Source organism: Cavia porcellus, unplaced genomic scaffold, assembly GCF_034190915.1.
Source record: "Cavia porcellus strain 051 isolate PalLab524CR breed Dunkin Hartley unplaced genomic scaffold, mCavPor4.1 scaffold_21, whole genome shotgun sequence".
NCBI classification, from domain to species: domain Eukaryota; kingdom Metazoa; phylum Chordata; class Mammalia; order Rodentia; family Caviidae; genus Cavia; species Cavia porcellus.
The window spans coordinates 32,134,409-32,158,808 of NW_026947504.1; the positions used below are offsets into that span (position 1 = coordinate 32,134,409).

A 24,400-nucleotide genomic window follows, 5' to 3' on the forward strand; every position below is an offset into this window, starting at 1 on the left:
TACAGAGAATACTGCAGGGCATTCTAGAGAGAGAGAAAAGTACCAGGATTCCAGGAACAGTGGCAGGGAGGCCTCAATGAATCGAGCAGAAAGTGGAATGAAGAAGAAAAGCAGACAACCAATGGCAGAAAAAGAGCACAACAGAAATGAGGCAGAGAAGGTTGGCTATAATCTCTACTATAGATGGCCTACACTAAAAAAGAGAGAGAGAGAAACCCAGGCAGAGCAGATCAAGAGGTAGGTTCCACAGAGATTCTCTTTATAGGGAATATAATTAATCTGAAAAAGGATTTATGGACTGAAAATCAAAGATGAGAAAATAGTTCTCTGTGTGACAGGGAACCAGAGAGCAATAGGGGTAACTAGACCAGTATTTGTGGATAGGTTGGAAAGACAAGCTTTAATAGGTAAAGGAATACAACGAGAGATCAAGTCTAGGAGGAAGAAGGTTCGGAACCACTTAGGTAAATAGCAGGTTGCCCCCTCAATCTAAAAGCTGAGGGAGTTGGTGAGACCCAAAAATGCACAGTGCACCCTAGGGGAGTGAATGGGGAGGAATAGTCTTTAAAATGATGGCAGAAGATATTGTTAATAGTGTATCAGCATTTAAAACCCACATTACTCATGCCTCTCTGCTTAGATAGATTTTATTCTGTCCCAGTTTGTCTATTTGCACTAGATCTGAGGGCACAGACAGGTATCCCAAAAACAACAGGATATAATACAGTAAACAACTTTAATTTCCTATTAGCTTAATCTGGAGCCCTGTATAACTTATACTGTTTTATCATGACTGATCTTAAATTTGGTTTGTTTGATTGCTGTTTGGTATTGACAGATTTTATTCAAAACTCTTATGATTGATAGTATCAAGTCTGAGAATATATGCAGCTACACTGAAGATGACAAGATTCACTACGCTACCCATTCTGGTTTGCTTATTATCTGTTTTTGAAGTTTTATACTATCTAAAAAATTGTGTTTTTATTAATATTGCTGTGTACTGCTATATTCAATTATACTATGTCTGATGATGTGGACAATTCTATTGAAGATAACAAGAGACAATAGAGTAACTAGGTAGAACTCCTTATACAGTGGCTTTATATGTCTTTCATTTCATGTGTTTATAGGAATATGTTTCTTTTTGTCTTGCTTTGTTTTGTTTCTCCCTCTAACATAGAAAGCATAGAAATACATGTTAAGAGTCATGCATGTGTGGAACCTATAAACAGTTTATGAGAACTAATCTTATAATGCATGATGAAATGAACAAATACTTTGAAGAAAAAGAGACACTACAGTACACAGTGCTGATCCCGTAGTGTCATGATATGAAATCCAGCAATACTATTATCCTTTGTTCAGAGTGATTTTAGCCTGCTTTGGTTGTTTAATCTCAACATAAATGAAGATATGGGTAATTCCATGTATGTTTAAGTGTATAGGATTGATAACCATACTACCAAGTTTTTGTTGGATAGTTGAACAGAACCATTTGCAGTCTCACTGTTTGAATTCCCACTTTGTATGTTTCACTTTTGTATCTTGAACAACTATTTGTAAGAGGGCAACATGTAATCATCAACTAGTGATTTCTTACTGTTTATTTTTTTTGAAAGTATGTATTATTTCTACCTGTTTTCTGTTTTTTTTAGTCTTTCTTTAAATAATATTTTTAAATGGCCATATTACAAAAAATATATCGATAGACATAGACATTAATAGACATAGACATTAGACATAGACATAGAATAGACATTAATTGTTGATTAATTTAATAAATTCCCAATCATAATACCAGATAAAAGATTTCTTTACAGAACAAGAAAATACAGTCCTAAAATTTATATAGAACTAGAAGAGATCCTGAATAGCTAAAGTAACCCTTGGCAGCAAGAGCAAGACAGGTGATATCACAATTCCAGATTTCAAGTTACGTTACAGTGTTACAGTAATAGAAACAGCATGATATTTGCGCACACAAAAAAAGACATGTCCACCACTGGAATGGAATTAGGGATGCATAAATAATCCCGTGCACCTCAACCATCTGATTTTTGTATCAGGGCAAAAACATATGCTGGAAAAAGAGTTTCTTTAACAATAGTGCAGGAAAAACTGATTATCCATGTGCAGAAGAATAAATCTAGACCAGTATCTCTCACTCTATATTAAAATCAAATTTAAATGGATCAAAGGTCTAGAAAAATATTGAATCTTCTCACCAATAAAATAGGTAAAACAGGCAAGGACTTTCTAAACAGAATCCCAGTTACACAAAAAAATAATACTAAGAGTCAAATGGGATTATATCAAATTAAAAATCTTCTGCACAGCAAAGGAAACAGCTTAAAGAAAGGGAAAATTTTTGGATTAATATTTAGAATATAGTGGTGCATTAGTTTGTGAACTTAATTGTTTTCATTATTCTACTTGCAAACTAAATTAGTCATGAATCAAATCAAATTTCCTCATAAGGTCAACACTGAACTTAAACACTAAATTTGATTTGCTTCATGACCAATTTTGCTTGTGGAATGAATTAAGTTTGGGAACTGAAGTACCACTGTATATAAATGACTCAAAGAAAAAATAGATCCCCTCAAATAAAAGGCCCAATCAAAAACAGGCCATCAAAATGAGTAGACACTTCTTAAAAGAAGATCAAATAGCCAATAAGTACATGAAAAAAATTTGTAGCATCTTTGGACTTTAGAAAAATGCAAATCAAAAAACACTGAGATTCCATCTTACCCCAGCAGATGCTGGTGACATTGTAATGAAAAACGAACACCTCTGCATTTTTGGTGGGAATTAAAACTGGTAAAATCACCATGGAAATCATGATGAGAAGAAAGGAGATTCCTCAAGAAACTACAACTAGAAATTCTATTTGACCCAAAAAGGCTATCTTCCCAAAGCGGGAGTATCTTCTCAAATATCTGAGTATCTTCCCAAAAGAATTAGTCATCATATTACAGTGATACATACTTACCCCTGTTATATCAGCACAAGTCACAAAAAATAAATTTATGGGAGTAATTTGCATGCCCATCAACAGATGAAGGGATAAAGATAATGATATACATGATTATTACTCAGCCAAAAAAAGAATAAATTTTAGTTATTTATTGGAAAATAGATGGATCTTGAGACCATGATGCTGAGAAAAATAAAGCAGACACAGAAGGGTAAATATTATAATAATATTATGGCTTACCATATAATATTATGGTTTCTCTTATAGAAAAACCCAAAATATAAGCTACCTAAAGAGCAAAATAAAAGAATGATGGTAAGAAACAGGGAGGTAGGCTTTGTGGAGATAAGAAGGGACCCTGAGGTGAGAGGGAGAGGAGGAATTGAGTGGGGAGTAAAACTGATCAGGATGTGAAAGTATACGCACCAACTCCCCAGGATGAATGTAACTATGATGTCACAAATTAATATGTCAATAATAATAAAAATTATTCCTGATTGAATTGGAATAAGCCACTCAGTTGCTTTCCTCATTCTGGGACAAAATATCTGACACTTGCAACTCAAAGACAGAGTTTATTTTGGCTCACATTTCAGTCTGTCATTGACAGGCTCCAAGATAGGATGGCATGGCATAAGGGCACGGTGTGGCGACAGCTGCTTACATATGGAGGACAGGAAGAAGAAAGTGAAAGGAGAAGCCAGGGAAGGAGATAAACCCTCCTCCTAAGTCAAGTCTCTACTCACCTGCTTCTTCCTGTTAGACCCCACCTTGTAGAATCCAGTCATCTACACAGCTTCCTAATCAAATCACCTCCCAAAAGCCTGTCTCTATCCCTAAGTGTGTAAAGGTTTGGGAGGAAATCCATATATAAACCATAACATTCTGCCCCTGCCCCCCACAAAGGCTCATACACGTCTCACAAAGTTCATTTAGCCCATCTCTAAGCATCACCAAAATTTTAACAGTTCCAGCCTTGCTGCCAAGTCTAAATCCAAAGTTTGCCCTGAGACTTAAGGCAAACTTAGCTGGGAGTTCCTAGAAGTATCAAAAAGAAGTTAAACATTGCTGACATATAATGACACAGGGTAAACAAACATTCCCATTCCAAAAAGGAGAAAGATTGGGATACAAAGCGGGGATAGAAAGCAAGAGCAAACCTAGCAGGGCAAACATTAAATCCTGTACCTCCATGTTTACACCTGGGAAACCTGTGGCAGAAGGTGAACTTCAGTGGCTTGGACAGCCCTGCTCTGTGGACAGCCTTGCCCAGTGGTTATAGCCCTCATGGTCCGTCTCTTGGGCTAGTTTTGCTCACTTCTTTCACTTTTCCTCAGGTGTCCTATATTGCTGGCTTCTCTAACTTCCTGGCATCTCCACTGCAATGTCAGCTTCACTCCCATAGCTTTCCACCATGTCCTCTTAGAGGTGCACTGCCCAGCCTCCCAGGTCTTCTGAAATCTGGGTAGAAGTTCCTCTGAACCCACAGCTCTTAGACTCTGCCAGCTTGTGAAACCAGCACCCTAAGGGTAATGCCAAGGTCAGCTGCCAGTTGAACAGTTGCCAATCCCATCTGACCATGGCTGCAAAGGTCTCTAGTGCCTAAATGGTTGAGTACCATGAACTGAATCCCAGGGAATGTCCCCAGCCGCTGTTCTTATTCTCATTCTTGAGCAGTGTACCCTGGGTCGGTCTCCTCAAAGCAAAGCTGTTCATTTTGCAACTTCAAGACTACAAAGGGAGGGGTCTTACTTATTCCTGACATGCCCTTGAGTTATTCTGCTACTGTCCTGATCCAAAGTGGTTGACTTTTTAAAAACATTAATCCTTTCAGCAATCATGCTGTCTTCTAATCCATCTTTACATGCGATTTCTCTCTGGAAAAATAGAAAACTTTTCAAATGGGCTTGTTGCTCTGTTTCTCACAGTAGATCTCAGTGAAAGCCACCAACAGTATCCATGCCACAGCCCTAGAATTCGGCTGCCTTGAAATTTTCTCTTCCAGATGAATTCATCTACCACCTTTAATCTCAGTCTCCTGCAAAGTCTCAGGACATGAACAAAATACTGACAGTTTTTTTTTTGCCACAGCATAACACACATGTCCAACTGATAACAGAGTCTTTCTTTCCAGCAGAAACCTCCTAACCTAGTTTTTACCATCTGCCTTTTTATCAGAATTCTGGGGTTTTGAACTCCAACACCAATCTCCTATCAAGCTTGGCTTACGGTATTCCAGGGCTGCTTCTCCAGCCAGCATCTCCAAACATTTCCGAACGCCTTCCAGCAACTATTTTCAAAGGCATCTGAACTACATGGCCAGGTAGCAGTCCCAGCAATGACCCCACTTCTCTGACACCAGAATCGTAGTCACTTTTTTCTTTGCTGAGACACAATACCTGACACCTAAAATTTAAAGGAGAAAAGGTTTATTCTTTCACATGATTTAGCTAACTCTAACACAGCACAGCATGGCAGAGAGACAGTGTGGAGGGGAAGCTGCTCATGGAACACTGGTCAAGAAGCTGAGAGTGAAGAGAGGAGCCAAGGAAGGAGATGCCCCCTACCAAACCACACTCCTACCCATCAGCTTCTTTCAACACAGACTCGTCTAACCTCCAAGTCAAAGAAGAAGCCCTGTAATGCAGACACCTTCCAAAAGTTTCCCTTCGGAATGCATGAGACTTTGGGGGAACACATAGATATAAACCGTAACAGACTCTGATAGAAAGCAGAAAAAGGAGCTGAGGATATAATGCTTGTCTAGTACGCCTCAGGCCCAGGGTTACACCTCTAGCTCCACCACTTAAAAAAAGAAAGAAGAAAATAATGATTGATAGATTGGGAGTGCTTGTCAATATCTAAGCCAACTCCATGTCTCTACCTCCTTCAGCAGCAATGGGGGAATGAACAGCAGGTATGTCACCCTACCAAAGTATGAGACAGTCATCAACAGCCAGAGATGACCTACTCGTGGGTCTCCTGTTCCTCTGAGGTGAGCGTTTCATTACGAGGCACTACAGAAGCAGCAACTGCACAGATCGACCTACTCCTGAAACGGTGCCAGCTGCTTTGTACAACTGACCAGCTTGGCTAATGTCAGGCTCAAAGCAGGAGAAATATATGGTTCTGCCCTTCAAAGGCTGTGCCAGCTTTCAACACTGACTTTTCAAACTCCAGGTATTGGCACTGATCCCATACTAATTAAGTATGCACTGCTCTGAGAAGTAGGCATTCTCTTTCAGCTGGATTAACAATAGTAGTTCCACACAAGTACATGTTTCTGAAGTCACCCATCAAAGAAAACTACTGGACTGTGTCCAAAAAAGCTTTTGGTATTCCTTGAAAAAAAAAAACTCTTAAGCATATGAGTCCGACACTCTTCATCAGAGAGCTACAGAACAGTCTGAGACTTCTCACTTAGAAGTAAATAGAGTGATTCTCAAAGGGGAACCTGGAGAACTGCAATGAAGACATAAATGACAACAGTTCAAGAGGCAAACGGTGGTCTCATGAGACCACAGTACAAACAAACTCCAAGAACAGCAGAAATAGTTTTTATTCTATCGACAAAATGGCAAGAAATAACCTACTAAACATATTCTGCAAATGATAAATATTAAAAGAAGAAGAGTATGGTGGACAACTGCACCCCAATTTCCTGATGCAGAGTGTGAAGTAATGAAGAAACCTAAAAAGAAAAACACTTATATTTTCAGAAGCCACTGAATGACTGATGGTCAAACTTTTATTGCCGAAAACTGTGAAATCATCTTTGGCCATATTAAAGTCTAGCTCTGATTCTTCTCCTTACAAAGAAGTTGCTGTGAAGTTCAGAGAAGAGCAAAATATGGGCCACGAAATCTGCAGTCTTCTCTCTAGATCCTGTTATTTCATAACCACCTACTTTAATGACTTGAATCTTTGCAAGACATTCCAATTATATCATTGCTATTCAGTGCCTCAGAGGAAACTTAGATTTCTCCCAGCCACCTTTCACAAAGTCTGAAAGACTGTGTCAGCGCACCTCACTGGAAATATAGAAGATGTTGTCGAGTAGAAGTTTGCCCTAGCTTATCTCCATGGCAACGAAAGTCGTCAACTCTGTGTTTCACAGTTCGTAAGGAATTTCTCTTTTATTCGTATCAGATGCTGTGGCAGTGAATACGACTTGAATCCTCTGCTCAAGAAAGGCAGAGATGAGTCACACTGGGCTGGAAATGGGGTTACCATTAGCTGCACCTACGTATGTTTGAGAGTTCCAAGGTGGAAACTGGCCTGCAGAGGTTAGAGTGAAAATGAATTATGAAAGAGGCTAAATGTAGAACTCACTTCTCGGCCCTTTTTATAAAAAGAAACAAAGACATCTAGTAGAATACACTGATATTTAAAAATGGCCACAATGTGCTCAACTATTTATTTGTGCTAGGAGAGAGAGACTCTAATAATGGAAGTAACAATCGAAGTGTCTTCAAAATGACGGGATTTCCTTAATCTTTACATTTCTATGCTGGAGCCCCAATCTCCAGGACCTCAGAATGTGGCTGCGTTTAGAATCAGAGTGATTAAAGTAAAATGAGGTCACTAGGGGGGCTCCAGTCCATAGAACTGGTGTCTTTATCAGAAGATAAAGACAGACAACATAGACACAGGAATGTCCTGTGAGGAATCAGACAGAAGGCAGCCAAGGGCAGAGGCTGCAGAAGGGAGCAACACTGCCAGCCCGTGACCTTGGACTCCCGACCCAGGACTGTGAGACAATAACCCTGAGAAGTGCCCGGTCTGTGGTCCTGTCCCCCAGCAGCTGGACTTGACCAGTGAGCCAAAGTCACTCTGCATTCCTCATACTGTTTCCTCCTCTGCTCTTTTCCTCTCACATTCTTTTGCTCTCATCCTTCCTTTCTTCTGCCCCGATTCTTTCATTACTTGCCTTTCAAAAGAGTTTCCCTCACCTTCTTCTCAGAAAGACGTGGAACCTTGGGAAGGGGAGAGAAGAGGAGGGCGCCTGGCACCCACTCCCCCGTTCTGGCAAGAGGCAGACCCAGTGTGCCGAAGCTCACCCAGCCTGCGTGGTCTGATGCTGTGGAAGCATGTGACACTCATCCGATGTGCCTCTCTCCTTCTGGGTGACTCTAATCAAGTCACTCGGTTTTACTCCAATGCTGTTTCTCACACGTTAAAAAAAAAAAAAAAAAAAGTCAATACCTAGAATTTTGTGGTATAATGTTGTGGAAGGCAAAAACCAATCAGCAAATACAGGAAATGTGTGTGGCTCTGAATATCATATACTAAAGGATTACTTCTAGATTTCACTGGTCTGGTGAAGGTTACTTTTGGTTCCTCCCAGTTAATGTTTATGAAGAGTATTGTGCTTTGTACCAAGAAGACAATTCTAAACACCAAAAGGCCTTGCTTTCAGGGATCTAGCAATCTGTTTGGAAACCTGGAAATTTCACTTAGAATTTAGCTTGAAGAGATTTTTTTTGGCTAGATGGGCATACATAGCCACGTCTCAGTATAGGTCAGTCCAGATAACACTTGAACTTTCTAGGACAACTTTCCAGATAGCAATTTCCAGACTGTGGGTGTAGCTGAGTGGTAGAGTACCTGCCAAGCATGTGTGAGGTCCTTGGTTTGATCCCCAGCAACAACAACAAAATCCACACAGCAATTTCCATTCTCACTACACCAAAGTGACTGCAAGTAGAAATTTAGAAATCTGACTAGAAATCAAGAAAGTTAATAAACTAAATAACTAAGTAGTATATTTGTTTTAAACAAATCAAATGCTACAGTAATTTATAAATAAAATACTTCAAAATACAATTACTTCCAAATGTTCTTGAAACATAATTTGAATGATGACATTTTAATTTTCTCATTACTTTCTCAGGAGCCTCTAGGAACAAAAAGAATATTGATGTAGGAAAAACATATATTCTTCAGAAATGCTTGATACCTCACTTTAGAAATGTCCGACTTCAGAAACACTTTAACCAGAAAAGAGTAACTGCATACTGTTTTTTAAATTTAAGAAACACACAGCTCCTAGTAAGATGATCATAAAGACCAAAAGGTTTAATGCTTCAGCAGCACACCTCCCAGCAATGACATTTGATTATGGTTTCTTTATTTTGTTTCTTCCAGTGCTTGGGGTTAAACCCAGAGCCTCACACATACTGGGCAGGAACTTAGCACTGAGCAACATCTCAATCCAACAGCAACATTTAAATTTGGAATCCAGTGTTGCCACTTAAGCAGACCTTAAGGCAAAGGAGTACAATTCTCTGTGTGTCTCTCTCCTCTGTTTTCAGTGGGTGCCATGTCTTGCCTTAGCAGCCAGAGTGTCCCTCCCAGGCTAAGAGCAGCGGCTGCAGCATCAAGGTCTCCAAACAAGAAGGCACCATCACGCATGGTGCTGTAACCTTTTCCTAGCTTTTCCCTCCTCCTGAACCATGAATTTTCAAATTCACCTTTTACATCTCTCTCACCACTTCCCTCAAATCTGACCCTGTACGCAGCTGAAATGAATCAATATTTGACAAATAAATAAATATATGAAAATATGTATAATGCACAGAAATTAAAAAACAGAGGCAGAAAAAATCAACATCCGAAGGAAAACACCTTAAGAAGTAATAACATATTACTGTCTTTGTCAAACACGATTAAACTCTGGAAAAACAAAAACAAGAAGTTACCTTTAGTTATAGGAGGAAAATAATAAAATGAGGGGAACTAGAACTGCAGCTACCAGTAACTGCTCTGGAAAAGATAATCCAACACCATGCATGGTGTTTTTTTGTTTGTTTGTTTGTTTGTTTCTGTAGTCTAAAGCAATCTTTGTGAAAATAAGCCAACATTATCTGGCACTTTTACACCTAAGAAAATCCCGGCGAAATAAAATGAAGTTCTCTCCAACATTCTGTGAAAGTCTTATCTAAAACACCGTAACAGTAACAGTGCTTGCTGCCTGCTCTGTGTGATTTTCTCCTCATAGGTTTTGTAACTATGTTTGAAAAGCTGAAGGCCAATGTGTGTTCATGGACACAAACTGGATCCTATATTTGATATTTGATACTTGATTTTTAAAAATACGAATAAAGCTGTGTTTGTCAGGAGATGCTACCTTGAAAACAAGGTAACAAAACCTCTTGTAAAAAAAAAAAAAAAACTTTATCAAACTCTTCGCGTCTCCCAACAGATCACACCCAAATACTGTCAAACGCACGCTTCACAGTGTTAAGTAGGTAGTGGCCTAGACTCCTGATTCCCGGCCCCGGACACACTGCAAGTCGACCTCCCCTGCGACCTCCAGGCTTCAGGAGAGGCGGCCAGCGTCTCCAGGTCCGCAGAGCTCGCGCCCCGCCCCTCCACTGCCAGGCAACCGGGACACGCCGCGAGTCGGCCCCGCCCCCGCTGCCATGGCAACGCCGCTGCGCGGGCTTTGTGCTCCGCGTTACCCTGCACCTGCTGGGGCCGCCGCAACTTTTCGAAGCTCCCGCCGCCACCCGCTACGCCGGGGTCCTGCTCGGAACCGCCAGGCGTCGTCGCGTCTTCTCACGCGCCTTTCAGAAAAGGCTGCTGTGCCACCCAGGGCCACCGGCGGCTTGGGTCCCGTCACCCGACGCCGCTTACCTTTCTCAGCATCCTCCACCCCGCGGGGGTCTTTGCAGGTGCAGCCCAGCCCGCGCAGGGCTCTGGGGGCGAGGACGCTTGCAAGGCAGCGCAGGGGCAGGAACGGGGTCCCGGCGCGCGCACGGCGGAACGGCCCACGGCGCCCCCTGCGGCCGGGTCCTGGCGGGCTCCCGGGGCTGCAGGCGTGCGCCCTGGGCCTGCTATTGTTATCTTCGGAGGAAGCGCGCAGCGCGGGGGCGACCCGCTGCAGGTTGAATTTCTTGCGGGGGTGGGGGTGGGGGGAGGTTTCTCTCATACTGCCTCCCCGCCTCTTGCTGATGAATATTCATGAGAAGGCGGGATTGCTTGCTTTTGAATTTTCCCGGGTTGAGGAAGTAATGGGAAAGAACTGGGGAAAATCTAGGGTTGCAAGGAAACGCTGAGAATAGGGTGGGTAACGACACAAATACAGGATTCTTGTTTAGTTTCTTCCACGGCCAGCAGGCAAGGACACACACAGGCACATACACCTTAAATGCTTGACTTAAGCAGAGACCAAAGGAAATTTCAAGGACTAAACCCTTAGTCCTAATTATGCTGTTACTATTACTTAAATCGGAGGACTTTTCCCTGAGATGTTAACGATTATCTGAACTATTAAGCTTTTCATAATAAAGAAATTTAAAAATATATGTGCAGGCCTAATTAAACATTGATTCTCATACATTCCATCATAATTGGTTAGTCCACTGCTTTTTAATAAAGTGGTGTGTCCCTTCTCTGTCCCCAAATAACCTAGCCACCGATGGCAAACCTATGGCATGGGTGTTGTTTTTCTTTTAAGACAAAAGATGTTGCTGGGGATTTAGCTCAGCTGCATAAGTGCCTGCCTTGCAAGCAGGCGGTCGTGAGTTCAATCCCCGGTACCAATAAAAATGAAAAAGACAAAAAAAAAAAAAAAAAAGACAAAAGATGTTAATGTAAAAGATGCTTTTCTAAACTAAAACCTAGGTATTGAGGTTTAATTGCAGGATTGGCACTTTGTGATAAATAAGTGGATTTTGGGTTGCAGTTTGGGCACCTGTCTCTAAAGGTTCACTGTCACTGACTAGCTTTCTAGTGTTTAAACAGGCGAGTTCTACTGAAAACTGAGTTTCAGGACATAAAACTTAGCCATGTCAGAAAGTGACGGGCCTAAGGAAGTTCACCCGGGGACCAGGGCTGTGACTAAGAAACATTCAAAGCCACTGGCTAAGAGTGATTTTCTGAGTTGTACCAGGTGGCCCTCTGAGATAGTTCCCTGGAATCACCACCCCCAGGCATCTAACCTACATCAAGAGAGGCAGCACTGCCCACCCCTCTGGGTTCATGGGGAGTGGCCTAGAAAGGATAGAGTGGCCCGAGTACAGTTTCAAGGGTGCAAAGATCTGTTATCCAACACTGCATGAACACCTCCCAGATGTTTAAATCCTGTAGCAAGGTTCCTGTCCACGAACAGATTTGTTACTTGAAGTGGGTGAGCTGTATCATTATTCCCCATGACATCCAGATTGTTAGACTCTTAAAAGACTCTCCGAAAATGTGCCGGTTCCACAAATCCTTGCAGAGGACCATCTCTTAGATGTCAGGCCCTATAGGTGCTGCCAGAAGCCCAGACCCCTGCCCCAGAGGAACTACCTTCCAGTGGGAGACAGACTGCATGTTAAACCTGTAATCCCAGCACTTAGGGAGGCTGAGGTAGAAGGATCACAAGTTCAAGCCCAGCCTGGTCACTTAAAAACTTATTGAGAGCCTATCTCAAAATTTTAGGGAGAGGGGGAGTCACAAGTAATGCAGCTCAGTGGGAAAGGTCTAAATTCAGTCCCCAGGATCTCAAAAAACAAATGAACAAATAAATAATCAAACAGTGACCAAATAAAAACAGAGCCATTTAGCAAGTTAGGGGCATGCTTGGTGACATCCAGGTTGTCTGACAGGGTTTAGGTCCCAATCTGTGGCCATCAGCTGTGTCATCACAGATTCCAAGATTCCCTTTCGGGTTTTGTTTCCTTATCAAACAAGCAAGGAACTAGGCTGTATGTCCGTTTGCAGAGTGGGTGGGGAGTGTGGTCCAGTGTTGGGCATCTGGTCTGGTGTCAACTTGATTCTGGATACATTAGTCGGCGTCTTTGGCTGTTTTCTGTTGCTTAGAACACAATAGCATAGGCTGGGTCCATTATAAAGAAAAACCTCATTTTGATTTGGATTCTGGTACAAATACAAGGGGCTGCATGCGGACAGCCTTGTGCTGGCGGAATCTTGAGGCCGGGAGGGCATCTCCTGGTGAGAGACAGGGAGTGTGGGAACCCAGCCTAGACAGGTTTTTACAGTGGACTCACTCCTGAGGTAACTGGTAAGCCAGTAACCCATTAATCCTGAAAACGGATGGACCCCAGAGGGCAGAGCCTATTACCTGGTGAAAGCCCACTTCCTAATAGGTCAATTGGGACTGGATTCCAATGTGAGCTTGGGAGAAGAGCCTGAGGAGGTGTTGGTTGCTGGATTCTAGGAACTAACTTTACTTTCTAATTCTTAGCACCCACCCGTAATTCTTCCTCTGCCAGGGGAAGCAGGGTGTGAGAGGTTAATGTCCACTCAGGCGCCAGGCTGGCCTTTGGCATGTATAATCTCATTGTCAGAACTACTGTCAGTGCCATAAACAGTCTCAGAATGGACCCGAGAGCCGACTTCTTGCCAACATAGAACGCGTTACGCAGTGGAACCCAAGGTCCTAACGCCTCTCTCCCAATGCCTGTTGCTTATCAGCTGCCTCCTTCGGCCATGCGCTGCTTTGGGTAGCAAGAAGTCACTTTGCAACAAATGGAAAAGATCCCTGTTGTTTGCTGGCTCTTTAATAACAGGACAGTGGTAAATACATTATCTTTCTCTCACATGAAGGTAAGGAAGTCCAAGATCCTGGCTGCAGCCGTGGTGTCCTGGGTCACTCCAGGGTCATGGCAGTGAATGACAGGGCGGAGCCACACAGAGCTGCCTGCCCCCTGCTGCCAGTCCCTACAAGGCTGTCTGGGGAGAGGTCCCCGGGCTGGGGCTGGTTGTCCTCTGGACCCGGGATTAGAGCTGTGGATGAACTGCTCTTCCACCTGCGGGGCACACTGTGTCCCGGAGGGCCTTGGCCGGCCTCTGAGCAGGGCACCCTTGGAGGTTTCACCTCCACATGCAGCTACATTTGTCCACTTTCAGGAGTGCCAGAAGGTGGAAGACAGCCAGTATGTATGACGGGTTCCAGCACCTGGAAATAGGTCGTTGTATTATAAACCTCCGAGGGTGACCACCCCATGGACAGTTCCCCACAGAGCCAAGATATCCAGAAACATTGTCTTTCATAAATGCAGATATACAGAAAGAACACTTCCTCATTTTTTGAGGGAACTTCAATACTTTCTCATACACACACAGTGACTTCAAGTCAGCATGGTGATAATGCAGTTTCTTGGAGTCAGATTTACAAAACATGCATTCTCTAAATTTAAAAATCTTTATAATATTCCTTCAGTATTGGAGATGATACAAAGACAAAATATATAGCACAGGGACTTGCAGAATATAATGCTGACATTAACAGTGTGGCACATTGCATGTTTTCAAAAAATGATTCTAGTTCATTACAAAATTGTTGGAAAGTCTACTAGAGACCAAGCGTTATTGTTAGGAATAATGAAGTAAAGAGCAGAGGTGACCCATCTAACTTTCGTGGTGTTTGCACTCCAGAGAAAGGAAGATCAGACTCAGTCATAAAAATACATTGTTACAGCGTGTGATGTGAGCCATAAAGAAGAATTTCAGGTTGTAAAATGGTTGTAAAGCAAAAGACATGAACTGCACATTAATACCACAACCATAAAATGTTTCATAAATTGTTATGTATTTTATTTTCTTCAGTTTATGCCAATAAATTGCTAACTAGATACATGTGGATTAAAAAAAAATAGCTGTTTGGGCCTATAAGGGCATATAAAGAATATGTTTTAGCTGACTTCTTTTGTCAATGTTTTATCTTAATATAAAGGATAAAAAATAAGAAATTATTTTGGTGCCAATTATAAATCTAAAAGACAATCTCAAATGTATCTATTTTCCTCTATTAGTATTGCAATTTTCTGGGTTTTATCTTTCAGGTTTTCAATATTTGGGTTTTTAATCTTGCAGGATTGTGATTTTTGGAACCATAGACCTTAGGAATTTTGATTATTTCAGGATTTCAACACTCAGGATTAAAGTTTCAGAACCCTGCCTTCTAGGGCTGTGATTGACACGAGGTTTTTACATATTTAATTAATATATTGATTTATTCATTCATTTTGTGGTACTGAGGATTGATCCCAAGACCTTCACAGTGAGCTCCAGATGCAGCTTACTTATTTATAGTTTATTATTCATTCATTCATTCTGGCATAAGGTCTTGCTAAGTAACTAAACTGCCGATGCTAGCCTTGAACTAATGATCCTTCTGCCTCAGCCTACCAGAGTGCTGGGATTACAGTGTTTGCCACCTTGGCGAGCTGATACTGGACTTTTGCAAGTATTTTCTGGGTATTGTTTACCCCTTCTGCTCAGGACTCACTTTGGAATAGTGGAAACCATTCTGATTTGGGCTATAAATTTGTCTGCATACATGTAGCCAGGGCTCCAATCCATTCATTGCGTAGCAGAAGTGAGGGTGACGCAGGCCAGGCCACAGTGTGTCAGCAGTGCTGAGCTACATACGGCTCCATGGGACAGGGATGCCTGGGCCTCTAGGAACCATGACCATCACTCTGTCGTGCCTAAGGTGGTGAGCATGCCTCCAGCAACTGGTCACAAAGCTGCTGACTGCTAAGGCTGCCTCTTCGCAGCGGGCAGCAAATATGGCCGCACATGCAGGGAGGTGGGTCCAGCACCTCCTGTGGATGCCGGTATCTGCTATAAAGTAGCCTAGTGTTTGCTTAGAACCTACAATCAACCTGCGGCACACAGTCATCTCTAGATCACGTATAGTACTTATCACAGTGCAAGTGCCACATAAATACTTGTCGTACCATATTGTTTAGGAAATAGTAACAAGAAAAAGTTCTAAACAGGTTCACTATGGACCCATTTGTACAAACCATACTTTCAATCTACAGTTGGTTGAACCTGCAGATGTGGAACCCACAGATAGGCCAGCTATAGACTAAAATATCTGCTCATTGGCCTGGAGATTCAAAAACCTCATATGTATGCTTATTAGATACAGACTTCCTTTGGTTTTTAACTCGGTTGTCACTCTAGCTAACTTTTCTGAGCTTCAGGGCATACCTACTGTTAACCTGTTAGGATCAAAACATCTTCTCCTTGAAGAAATACTTTGTTTCCTTCCTGGGTCCCCGAGGTAATACACAAAGAAAATTAGCCCAATTATATGGGAAGATCTTTTCTTTCTAAACTGTACAGACACAAAATCTCTCCCAGTTTCCAAATGCAGTATCATTCCCATGTCTTGCCCTTGAGCATTACAGGCTTGAGTGAAAGGAAAGCAAATTGAGAGGAATGTAAGGCAGGTTCACTCGTGGCTGCTCCTTGAATTCTTCTAAGCAGCAGACATGCATTTCACCTTGGGATCCCAATTAAAGTCACTTTCCATCATTTCCTTTTCCAAAGAAATAGACACATAAACAAAACAGACAAGACCTGACAGTGTTATTAACCGTCAACGCCAGTCTTGGTTATGGCTGCACAGGATCCTTTCATGATCCACTGCTTCGCAGGGGACCTGCTGGCTCCCAGATGGCCAGGTGGACACAGGGGTGCAGGATTGGGGTTGAACTGAGGTTCTTGGCAACTTTACTCTCCAGGAAAACTTAAGAAGTGTTAATCAGATTTCCCTAAAACCATTCATTGTGCCCAACTGTGAACACTGCTGCTCTTGAAGAAATGGTAGCAAATTATGTATACTCCTTCTGACTCTTGATCATCCGTCCATTCTACAGCTGTTTCTTGAGTAACTACTCGTGAGGTGAGATGCTAGGCACCTGGGGAGTTAAAAAGGAAAGAAAGAAATTGTTAGCTGTGTTTAGGTGCATAATCCCAGCACTCTGGAAGGCTGTGATGCAAAATGCTCACCCTGGGAATTTAGTGACTTAGTAAGAAAAAAAAAAAAAAGAAAGAAAGAAAGAAATGGTCATGGGTAGCTCAGTGTGAAGGGCCTGGGTCCAATCCCCAGTCCTGGAAAGTAAAAAAAAAATGAAAAGAAATTGTCCAAAAGGATTAAAATATATTGGGACAAGAACAATAAGTATAAATCTATTTCCTGTAAATTACACTGTTGCTTAAATGTAGCTTCAAAAGACATGGTTAGAGTGTATCTCTCTCTCTCTCTCTCTTTCTCGGTGCGTGTGTGTGTGTGTGTGTGTGTGTGTGTGTGTGTGTGTGTGTGTGTGTTTTGGGAACTGAATCCAAGGTATTCACAGGGAGCCTCACTCCCAACTCCCTCTTCACCCCCTTTTACTTTTAAATTTTGAGACAAGATCTCACCAAGTCATTAATATTTTCACGCTTGAGTTTCAATCCTTCACCTTCCGCCTCTCACAGTGCTGGGATTACAGACTTGGGGCCACTCTTTCACCTCCTCTCCACAGAAGGCTGAGGGCTACAGAAACTCTTCTGCTGCTTCCTGGAAATGTGGCTCAAGGTCGGTCTGCAAACTGATAAGTAACATGTTACTGATCTGCTCTTACATCCTGACTGGAAACTCCCCTCATATCTTGTGAACTCAGGATGATTCCTGCTTGGTTAAGAAGTGTTTATGGCCTGAAGAAAGAGAAAATAAAGGACTTACAAAATAAGTGTCAGTCTGTTTTGCTACTGTAACAAAATGGCTTAAATGGGTGGCTGATAAGCAATGAAAGGTTACTGTGCACCTTTCTGGGAGGTGAGGTCCGCGATCAAGGCATCAGAGTCAGAGTCAGCGTCCAGTGAAGGCTACTTGCGGTTCATAGATGGTACCTTGTCACTGTGTCCTCCCATGGTAGAAGAGAAGGACTCTGTTGTCTTTGTTTATAAAACCACTAATCCCTTCATAAGAGCTCAACCCTCACACTCTTATCACCAGACTTCTAATACCATCACCTTGGAGGTAAAAATCTCAACCTATGAATTTGGGGGATGCAGAGACCCTCAATCCACAGAAAAATACTTTGGTTCATAGCCTCTCACCTGCACTCTTGATGCTCCTGATCCGTTGAACTGCAGCTCCAGCCTAACGGCCCATCTACATGCTTATTGCTCCTCGCAAAGTCACCTGCACCATCTCTCACTTCATTTAGTTCCCTTCTGTATCGTCAGCCTTTCAGGGAGAACTCTCATTAACCAACATAAAAATAGCAGCTCGTGCAAAACACAGATGCACATTCACACAGAGCCACCCCTACACACGGATACCACACACACAGAACTTTTGTGTTTTCCATTACACTTTTTATCTGCATTAGTCTACCTTGTACTATATCAAAATGCTGGGGGCTGGTAACCTTACAAAGACAAGGTTTTATCTAGCTCACAGTTCAGGAAGCTCAAGGTCTCATGCCTGGTTATGACCTTCTTGCAGGCAGAGTCCCAAGGGACTGCATGACAGCACATGCAAGAGAGCATGTACCTGTGTGCACATGTGTGTGTATGTGTGTGTGTGTGCATGTGTGCTCTTTATCTTTCTCCTGCATATGAAACCACCAGTGCAACCATGAAGGCTCCTCTTTAAAGACCTGTGCAATCCTAATGACCTTTCCAAGGCCTCACCTTCAAACAATTGATTTACAATGAGAATTAAATTTCAACCTCTGATCTCTGGGGACATGCTCAGGCTACATTCAAACCATACACCCTAGTGTGACAGGTTTTTTGTTTCTTATCTGTCCATTGCCTCTGCTTCCTATTAAAATCTACCTAGGAACACATCGATTTTATTACCTATTACATCCTGGCTCCCACATCATGCTCACTGAATGACTTCTGAAGTTCCAAATGGAGGACTTGCTTCTCAAAAAGTCCCAACATGTCAGAGAAGTTATTATGTATCCACTCATTTCCCTATGAGTGTGGAGGGTGTTCAGAGGTAAGGGGCTGTTCCTCTGCTTTCTAGTTACAACCACTAGCTGAAACAAAAATATTACAATGTAGACACCCAGAAGGTGTCAGAACAAAGAATGGCCTGAGCTGGTTCAGTATCTCTGCACTGGGCTGGTGATCAGTGCGGCTCAGGGCCAGCTCCCGAGTCCAGTGTGCAGCCGTGTCATTGGCTGAGATGGCTTTGAGACATTTGCATTCAGTAACGGATTCAGGAGCTATGATCACAAAACTGTGATGCCCTAAGGCTCTGGTTAGAGGACAAGCGCTTGACAGGGCAAATTTCAAAAACCCTTAGTTGGTTGTTTCTAATTGTTTTATTTGCAATGTTATAACTTTACTTGACAATCAGTCATTGCACAGTTCTCATTCACATTGAGTTTCTGTAAATTTTTGCTAACAGGGACAGAAGTTACTGTTCTTGTTACTTTTCTGTCATTGGCTGCCTCCAAGGCAAGACAGCACAGCAAACTGGTATCAAGAAGGTAAATAGTCCATTCAGTTAGGAGATAGAAAAACAACAGGGGTCAATCACAGATATCTCTATCCCTTACATCGTATTCAGGTTATTTAGGGCAGGTAGCACTTGCTTCCTTAATCCTATCAATCAATCCTAGCATCACACACTCTAGACCCAGCCACCTCTGATAAAACCCCACCAATGACTGCATGAGGCTTTGGGGGGACATCTAGACACAAACCAAAACAGTTCCCAAAGTGCCTCTTTATCATTTTTTTTTCTGGACAACCATCCATGGATATGATATAAGACATTCCTTGTTCCTTGGGCCCAGAGAGCTTTATTGAGACATGCCTTAAAAGGATAACCAACAAAGTGAAAAGACAACCTCCAGGGTGGGGAAAAGTTTTAGCCAGCTGTTTCTTAGACAAAGGACTACTATCTAGACTACATAAAGAACTAAACAAAATCAGACACCCAAAATTTAATGACCCACTCCAAAAATAGGCATCTGAGATGAATGTGCACTTCTCAGAAACAAAAAATAGAAAGAGCAAATAAATACATGAAAAAAATGTTCAACATCATTGGACATTCAAAAGACGCAAATTAAAGCAACATTAAGATTCCATCTCTCTCCAGAAAGAATGGCTATTGTTATGGTTGATCCATTGTGTCAACTTGAGACTTTTAGAAGTTTAACTAAGAGACTCAGCAGGTAGCCAGGGTTCTTACTTTGTAGACTTCCCCTTTCTGCAAGAGGAGGGCAGGGAGATTTTGTGAGTGCTACACTGGCCCTGGGGAGAGGTGGGGTGAGGGCTGTATATAATATAAGGGAGGAAAAGAGGCTTGCTCCCCCCACCACTTTTTGCTCTGGCTGATTTTGCTGGCAACTGCCTTGAAGTGTTGCCCCAGTGCCATGCCATCTTGCTTATGAGTCAGCTAGTTATGGACTGAAACCTCCACAAACAGTGAGCTAAATAAACCTTTCCTTCATTCATTTTGGGTGTTGGATATTTTGTCTCAGCAAGGAGAGAAAAGTAACCAAGATAGCTATTATCAAGAAACCAACCAATTACAAATACTGGGGGGCTGCAGGGAAAAAGGAACCCTCCTCCACTGTTGATAGGAGTGTAGACTGGTACAACCACTGAGGAAATCAGTGTGAAGATTCCTCAAAAAACTAAGACTGGAGATTCTATTTCCCTTCTCTGTATTTTCCCAGAAAAACTAAATGAATCATACCACAGTGATATAGGCCACACCCATGTCCATAGCAGCACAATTTATAATAGCTAAATCTTGGACACAGCCCAAATGCCCATCAACCAGTGAATGGATTAAAAAGAGATACGTACTTTTTATACAATGGGGTACTACTCTGCCATAAAGAAGGATAAACATGAGACATTTATAATTAAATGAATTGACCTTGAGCATACTCCTAAGTGAAATACACAGGACTCACATGTGTGGATATCGCATTGGCTCTCTAGTATAAGAAAAGTGTAAATAAGAATCAAAATATACAGTAAATATGATGAAATAAGAAATTGTTCAAAAGGAAAGAGGAACTAGGCAGGAGATGGGGGAAAGGAAGGAAAGGAAAAGAAAAAAAACAATATAAGAAGGATGAAATAGAAACAAAGCTTTGTAAATGAGGAGAACAGGAAAGAAAAGAGGCACCAAGATACGTCATGGACAGGTATATGAGAGAGGACCTGAAGGCCTGCAAAAGGAAACGAGGCAACTTCCTGGCTGACCCAAAGCCAGGAGTTAGTGAATTCACCCTCACAGTTGGACCTGACCATGTCTAATCCATGGCTCAGAGTTGGCCCTACTGTGTTCCTCTTTTCCAAGCTACCTCCCCCAGCACAAGTCCCAGACAACTGGTCCTGTCCTTCCCCAGTGTCCAGGTGCCTTGCACCACACAGTTGGGCAGGCCTAGAGCTCTCTGTCCTTACTGAGATGGCCAGAGACTGCCCTCCTCCCCTCACACAGTGGTTGCTGCAGGAAGAGGGGAGGTGACACGGGCCGCTGGGGTCAGATTGAGCAGACTGTGCCCTGCCCAAGCAGGTACTGAGGAAAAGGCCTCCCCTAAGTGACCCTCATGCTGAGAACTGAAGGGTGAGTGATGCTTCACTTCAACAACATGGGGCAAGGTGGTACTGTAACCACTTCACCTTGCATGAGGTGTTGGAAGCCAGACCCAGATCCACCTCTGGGATGGGACCAGGGGAGTCGTGCAGTTGACTGTACTCACGGCTTCCTGGGAGAACACAGTGCTGGGCCTCCAAAAATCCACGTGGGGAGGCATCAGGGTCAGCCACAAGCAGAGAGAATTCAGGATGCAGGCAACGGACCAGCTGTGGTCTCCACGAGAAGAACCAGACGAGAATGGCAGGTGGGCTTTAGTTGGGCTGGCTGTGTGTGAGCACCACCCTCTTCAGTCCACTAACTGGGAGAGCACAAGGTCTGGGGCTGAGCAGTGCCCAGGTGTGTGGGCTGGACCAGGGTCACTGGAGAACAGCCAGCAGCCATTCTGTCCAGCTGAAGGTAAAAGTGTGGGTAACACAGCTGGGAGAGGGGTGAACTTGGAGAGGCGGACGGCTCAGACCAATTCCAGGCTAAGGGGAGTTCTTTGGGAGCTCGGCAGCTGGAGGAGCGGGCAAAGCTCTGCCTATGTTAAAAGGACAGTCTGGGCACCTGCGGAGAGGGGTCAGGGCAGTTGTGAACAGACCCCTGAGGAACTTTCCAGAATAGCCCAGGAGAAAGAAAGAAAACTCCATAGAAACTCCATCACCACCTTTTGCCAAAACCCACACAAGGAGGGATCACTGTGTTGTAAGAAGCCACCTTCACAAGACAGAATGCCAGTGTGAGGAAGGCCTCTGACAAACACCAGAATTCTCCAGGGCCAAGCTTTATAGGAGGTTTAAAACCACAGTGGGTGTGATCCCTTGTTCACACAGGGCTGACTGTATCTGTGGATCACCACTGTGTGTTCCTACACACCTAACAGGCCCCAAAGCTTCAGTCCTCACAGAGGCCCAACCAGGTCTTGCTTGCTCTCTGGTTTACACACAAGAAAACCATATCTCATTGAGTTAAAAGAGGTTAGCCAGATTTGTGTAACTGGCTGAAACCAGTTTGTCTTCCTCCAAATTTACACATTTTCCATGACCTGTCCATGTGTCTGTAGTGATAAGATACACGAAACAAATTTCTCTTAGAGGAAAAGTTTGCTTTCACTAAAGCATTTCCTAGCACGCTTGATATTCCCTGATAAAGCCCAAAAGGAACTGAAGTAATCATCTTTTTTTAAAATGAGGTTTATTTTGATAAGCTTTGGAAGACATATGCACCCATGTAATTACCACATGGATTCAGAACCTTAGCATGCTCCCTCACATTATTTCTGGTCTTTCTTCCACCCTAACCAGAGGCAGCCACTGTTTTAGCCCCAAAGATTAGTATCGGCTGTTGTTGGAGCTCATGAAGGTAGAATCCTGCTGCGTGTTTTCCTTTGTGCCAGGCTTCTTCCTCCCAGCACAGTGCGGCAGAGATTACTTCATGTGGTGTGTGTATACCAAGAGTTGGCTCCATTTTACAGCTGTCCTGTAATCATATGGCTGTCCCGTGTTCTAGCAGGCTTTGCCACAATGTTGTCCACATCTTGTCTTCAGGAGAATGGCCGTGTCTTAAATCTACAGTTCTCATCTTTGCTGTGATCACATCATTTCATACAGTCAGGGCCAGAGAACTGACTTGTGAAAGATCTTTTTTCTCCCAGTCACACGTTAACTTACTGCGGCACCCTTGGCCAGACTGCTGGCACTAACTGATGGGTTCAGCTCCCCATTGTTGAGAATTAAGGCCATCTCTTCCAATTGTCATCTTGAGGGAAACCAAATCCCAAGGAGAAGGCAAAACTTCCATACATAGGCTTAGCTGAGGTTAACAGATTGCGGAAGGGCTGGGTGTTTTTGTGAGTGAATTGCAGATGAAGAGAGCTACACCCTGAGGAAATCTGAAGGTTTTGCTCCTGAAAAAAGAAAGAAATGTGTTTTTTGGAAATAAATGCGTATGCAGCCATTAAAAAGGACATTCAGAAACCTGAAATCACACACACACACACACACACACACACACACACACACTCACACACAGAGTCAGTGTAAAATCTAAGGACACTGGGGACATATATGCTCCAGAATATCATCCGGGATGATAAAGAAAAGTGGAAATCCCCTCTCTCTCTGTCACTCTGTCTTGCCATTTTGTAAATGAAGGTAAAAATGAACACCCCTACCTTTTCTGTGCTACATTGATTTCACAACAAACATGAATCTGTTCTGAGGAAGTTGTGGATGCAATTCACCAAGTTTGCTAAAAATGTTTAGGACTGAGGAAAGGTAATCAGGATACAAATAAGGACCGTAGTGTGACTGGTTTCCTTCACAGATCTTGGCTGAGATGAATCTTCTTGCATAATTTAGTATAATTTTCTTTTCCTGCAAATTATACAAAAGAAATTAAGATTAAAGTAAGATTAAATTTTTAAAAAAAAATTTTTTTTTGTCTTTTTCGGTACCAGGGATCTAACTCACGACTGCCTGCTTGCAAGGCAGGCACTTATGCTGCTGAGCTAAATCCCCAGCCCCAAAGTAAGATTAAATTTAAAGTAAGATTAATTTAAACTAAGATTGAAACAATAGAAACTTTAAAACACCCAACATCCATTTTCAGGAAATTAGTGGGAAATATTCTCTGTGGATTCCAAAGCATGTTAGGACTCCTAGGGCTGTCCCACCAGGCGGCATCTGACACAGGCAACTTGGGAAGGGGGAAACAAAGACCAGAGTTCGAGATGCTGAGTCCAGGGAATCCCAGCAAAAAGCATGTCCTCAAGTGCAGTTTTCTCCCTTCTTGGCAGCGGTTTTTGCAAGGGATGGCAGCAGAATCCTGTCCTGGACCCAGTCTGACTTACAGAGTAGTGTAAGCAAGCGTCTGAGAGGATCTCAGATGAGCTTTAGGTGCAGGAAGGAGAGTCTGTCTCTGGAGAAGGAGGTGAGCCCTGGGCATCAGTTCCTACCTCCTCCTCCCGCTCACCTTCGAAGGACCTCCCGAAGTTGCGTGGCCCTCCAGTGCTCACCTAGGAAAACTGTAGCAGCGTATTCAGTAAGTGAGGCTGAAAAGGGGAA

At 42.9% G+C, this 24,400-nt stretch overlaps 1 protein-coding gene across 2 annotated transcripts in view; it reads right to left on the minus strand.

Moving 5' to 3' along the window:
• Spata13 (spermatogenesis associated 13) overlaps positions 1-10,720 on the minus strand; it is a 289,653-nt gene extending 278,933 nt beyond the window's left edge. The window contains exon 1 of one of the 2 annotated variants that reach the window (XM_063232518.1): positions 10,622-10,720. In XM_063232518.1, the coding sequence (XP_063088588.1) occupies positions 10,622-10,633 (12 nt within the window). In that variant the 5' untranslated portion in view covers positions 10,634-10,720. The remainder of the gene's footprint in view (positions 1-10,621) is intronic. The other variant, XM_063232520.1, reaches the window with a different exon arrangement.
• Between the last annotated feature and the right edge of the window lie 13,680 nt (positions 10,721-24,400).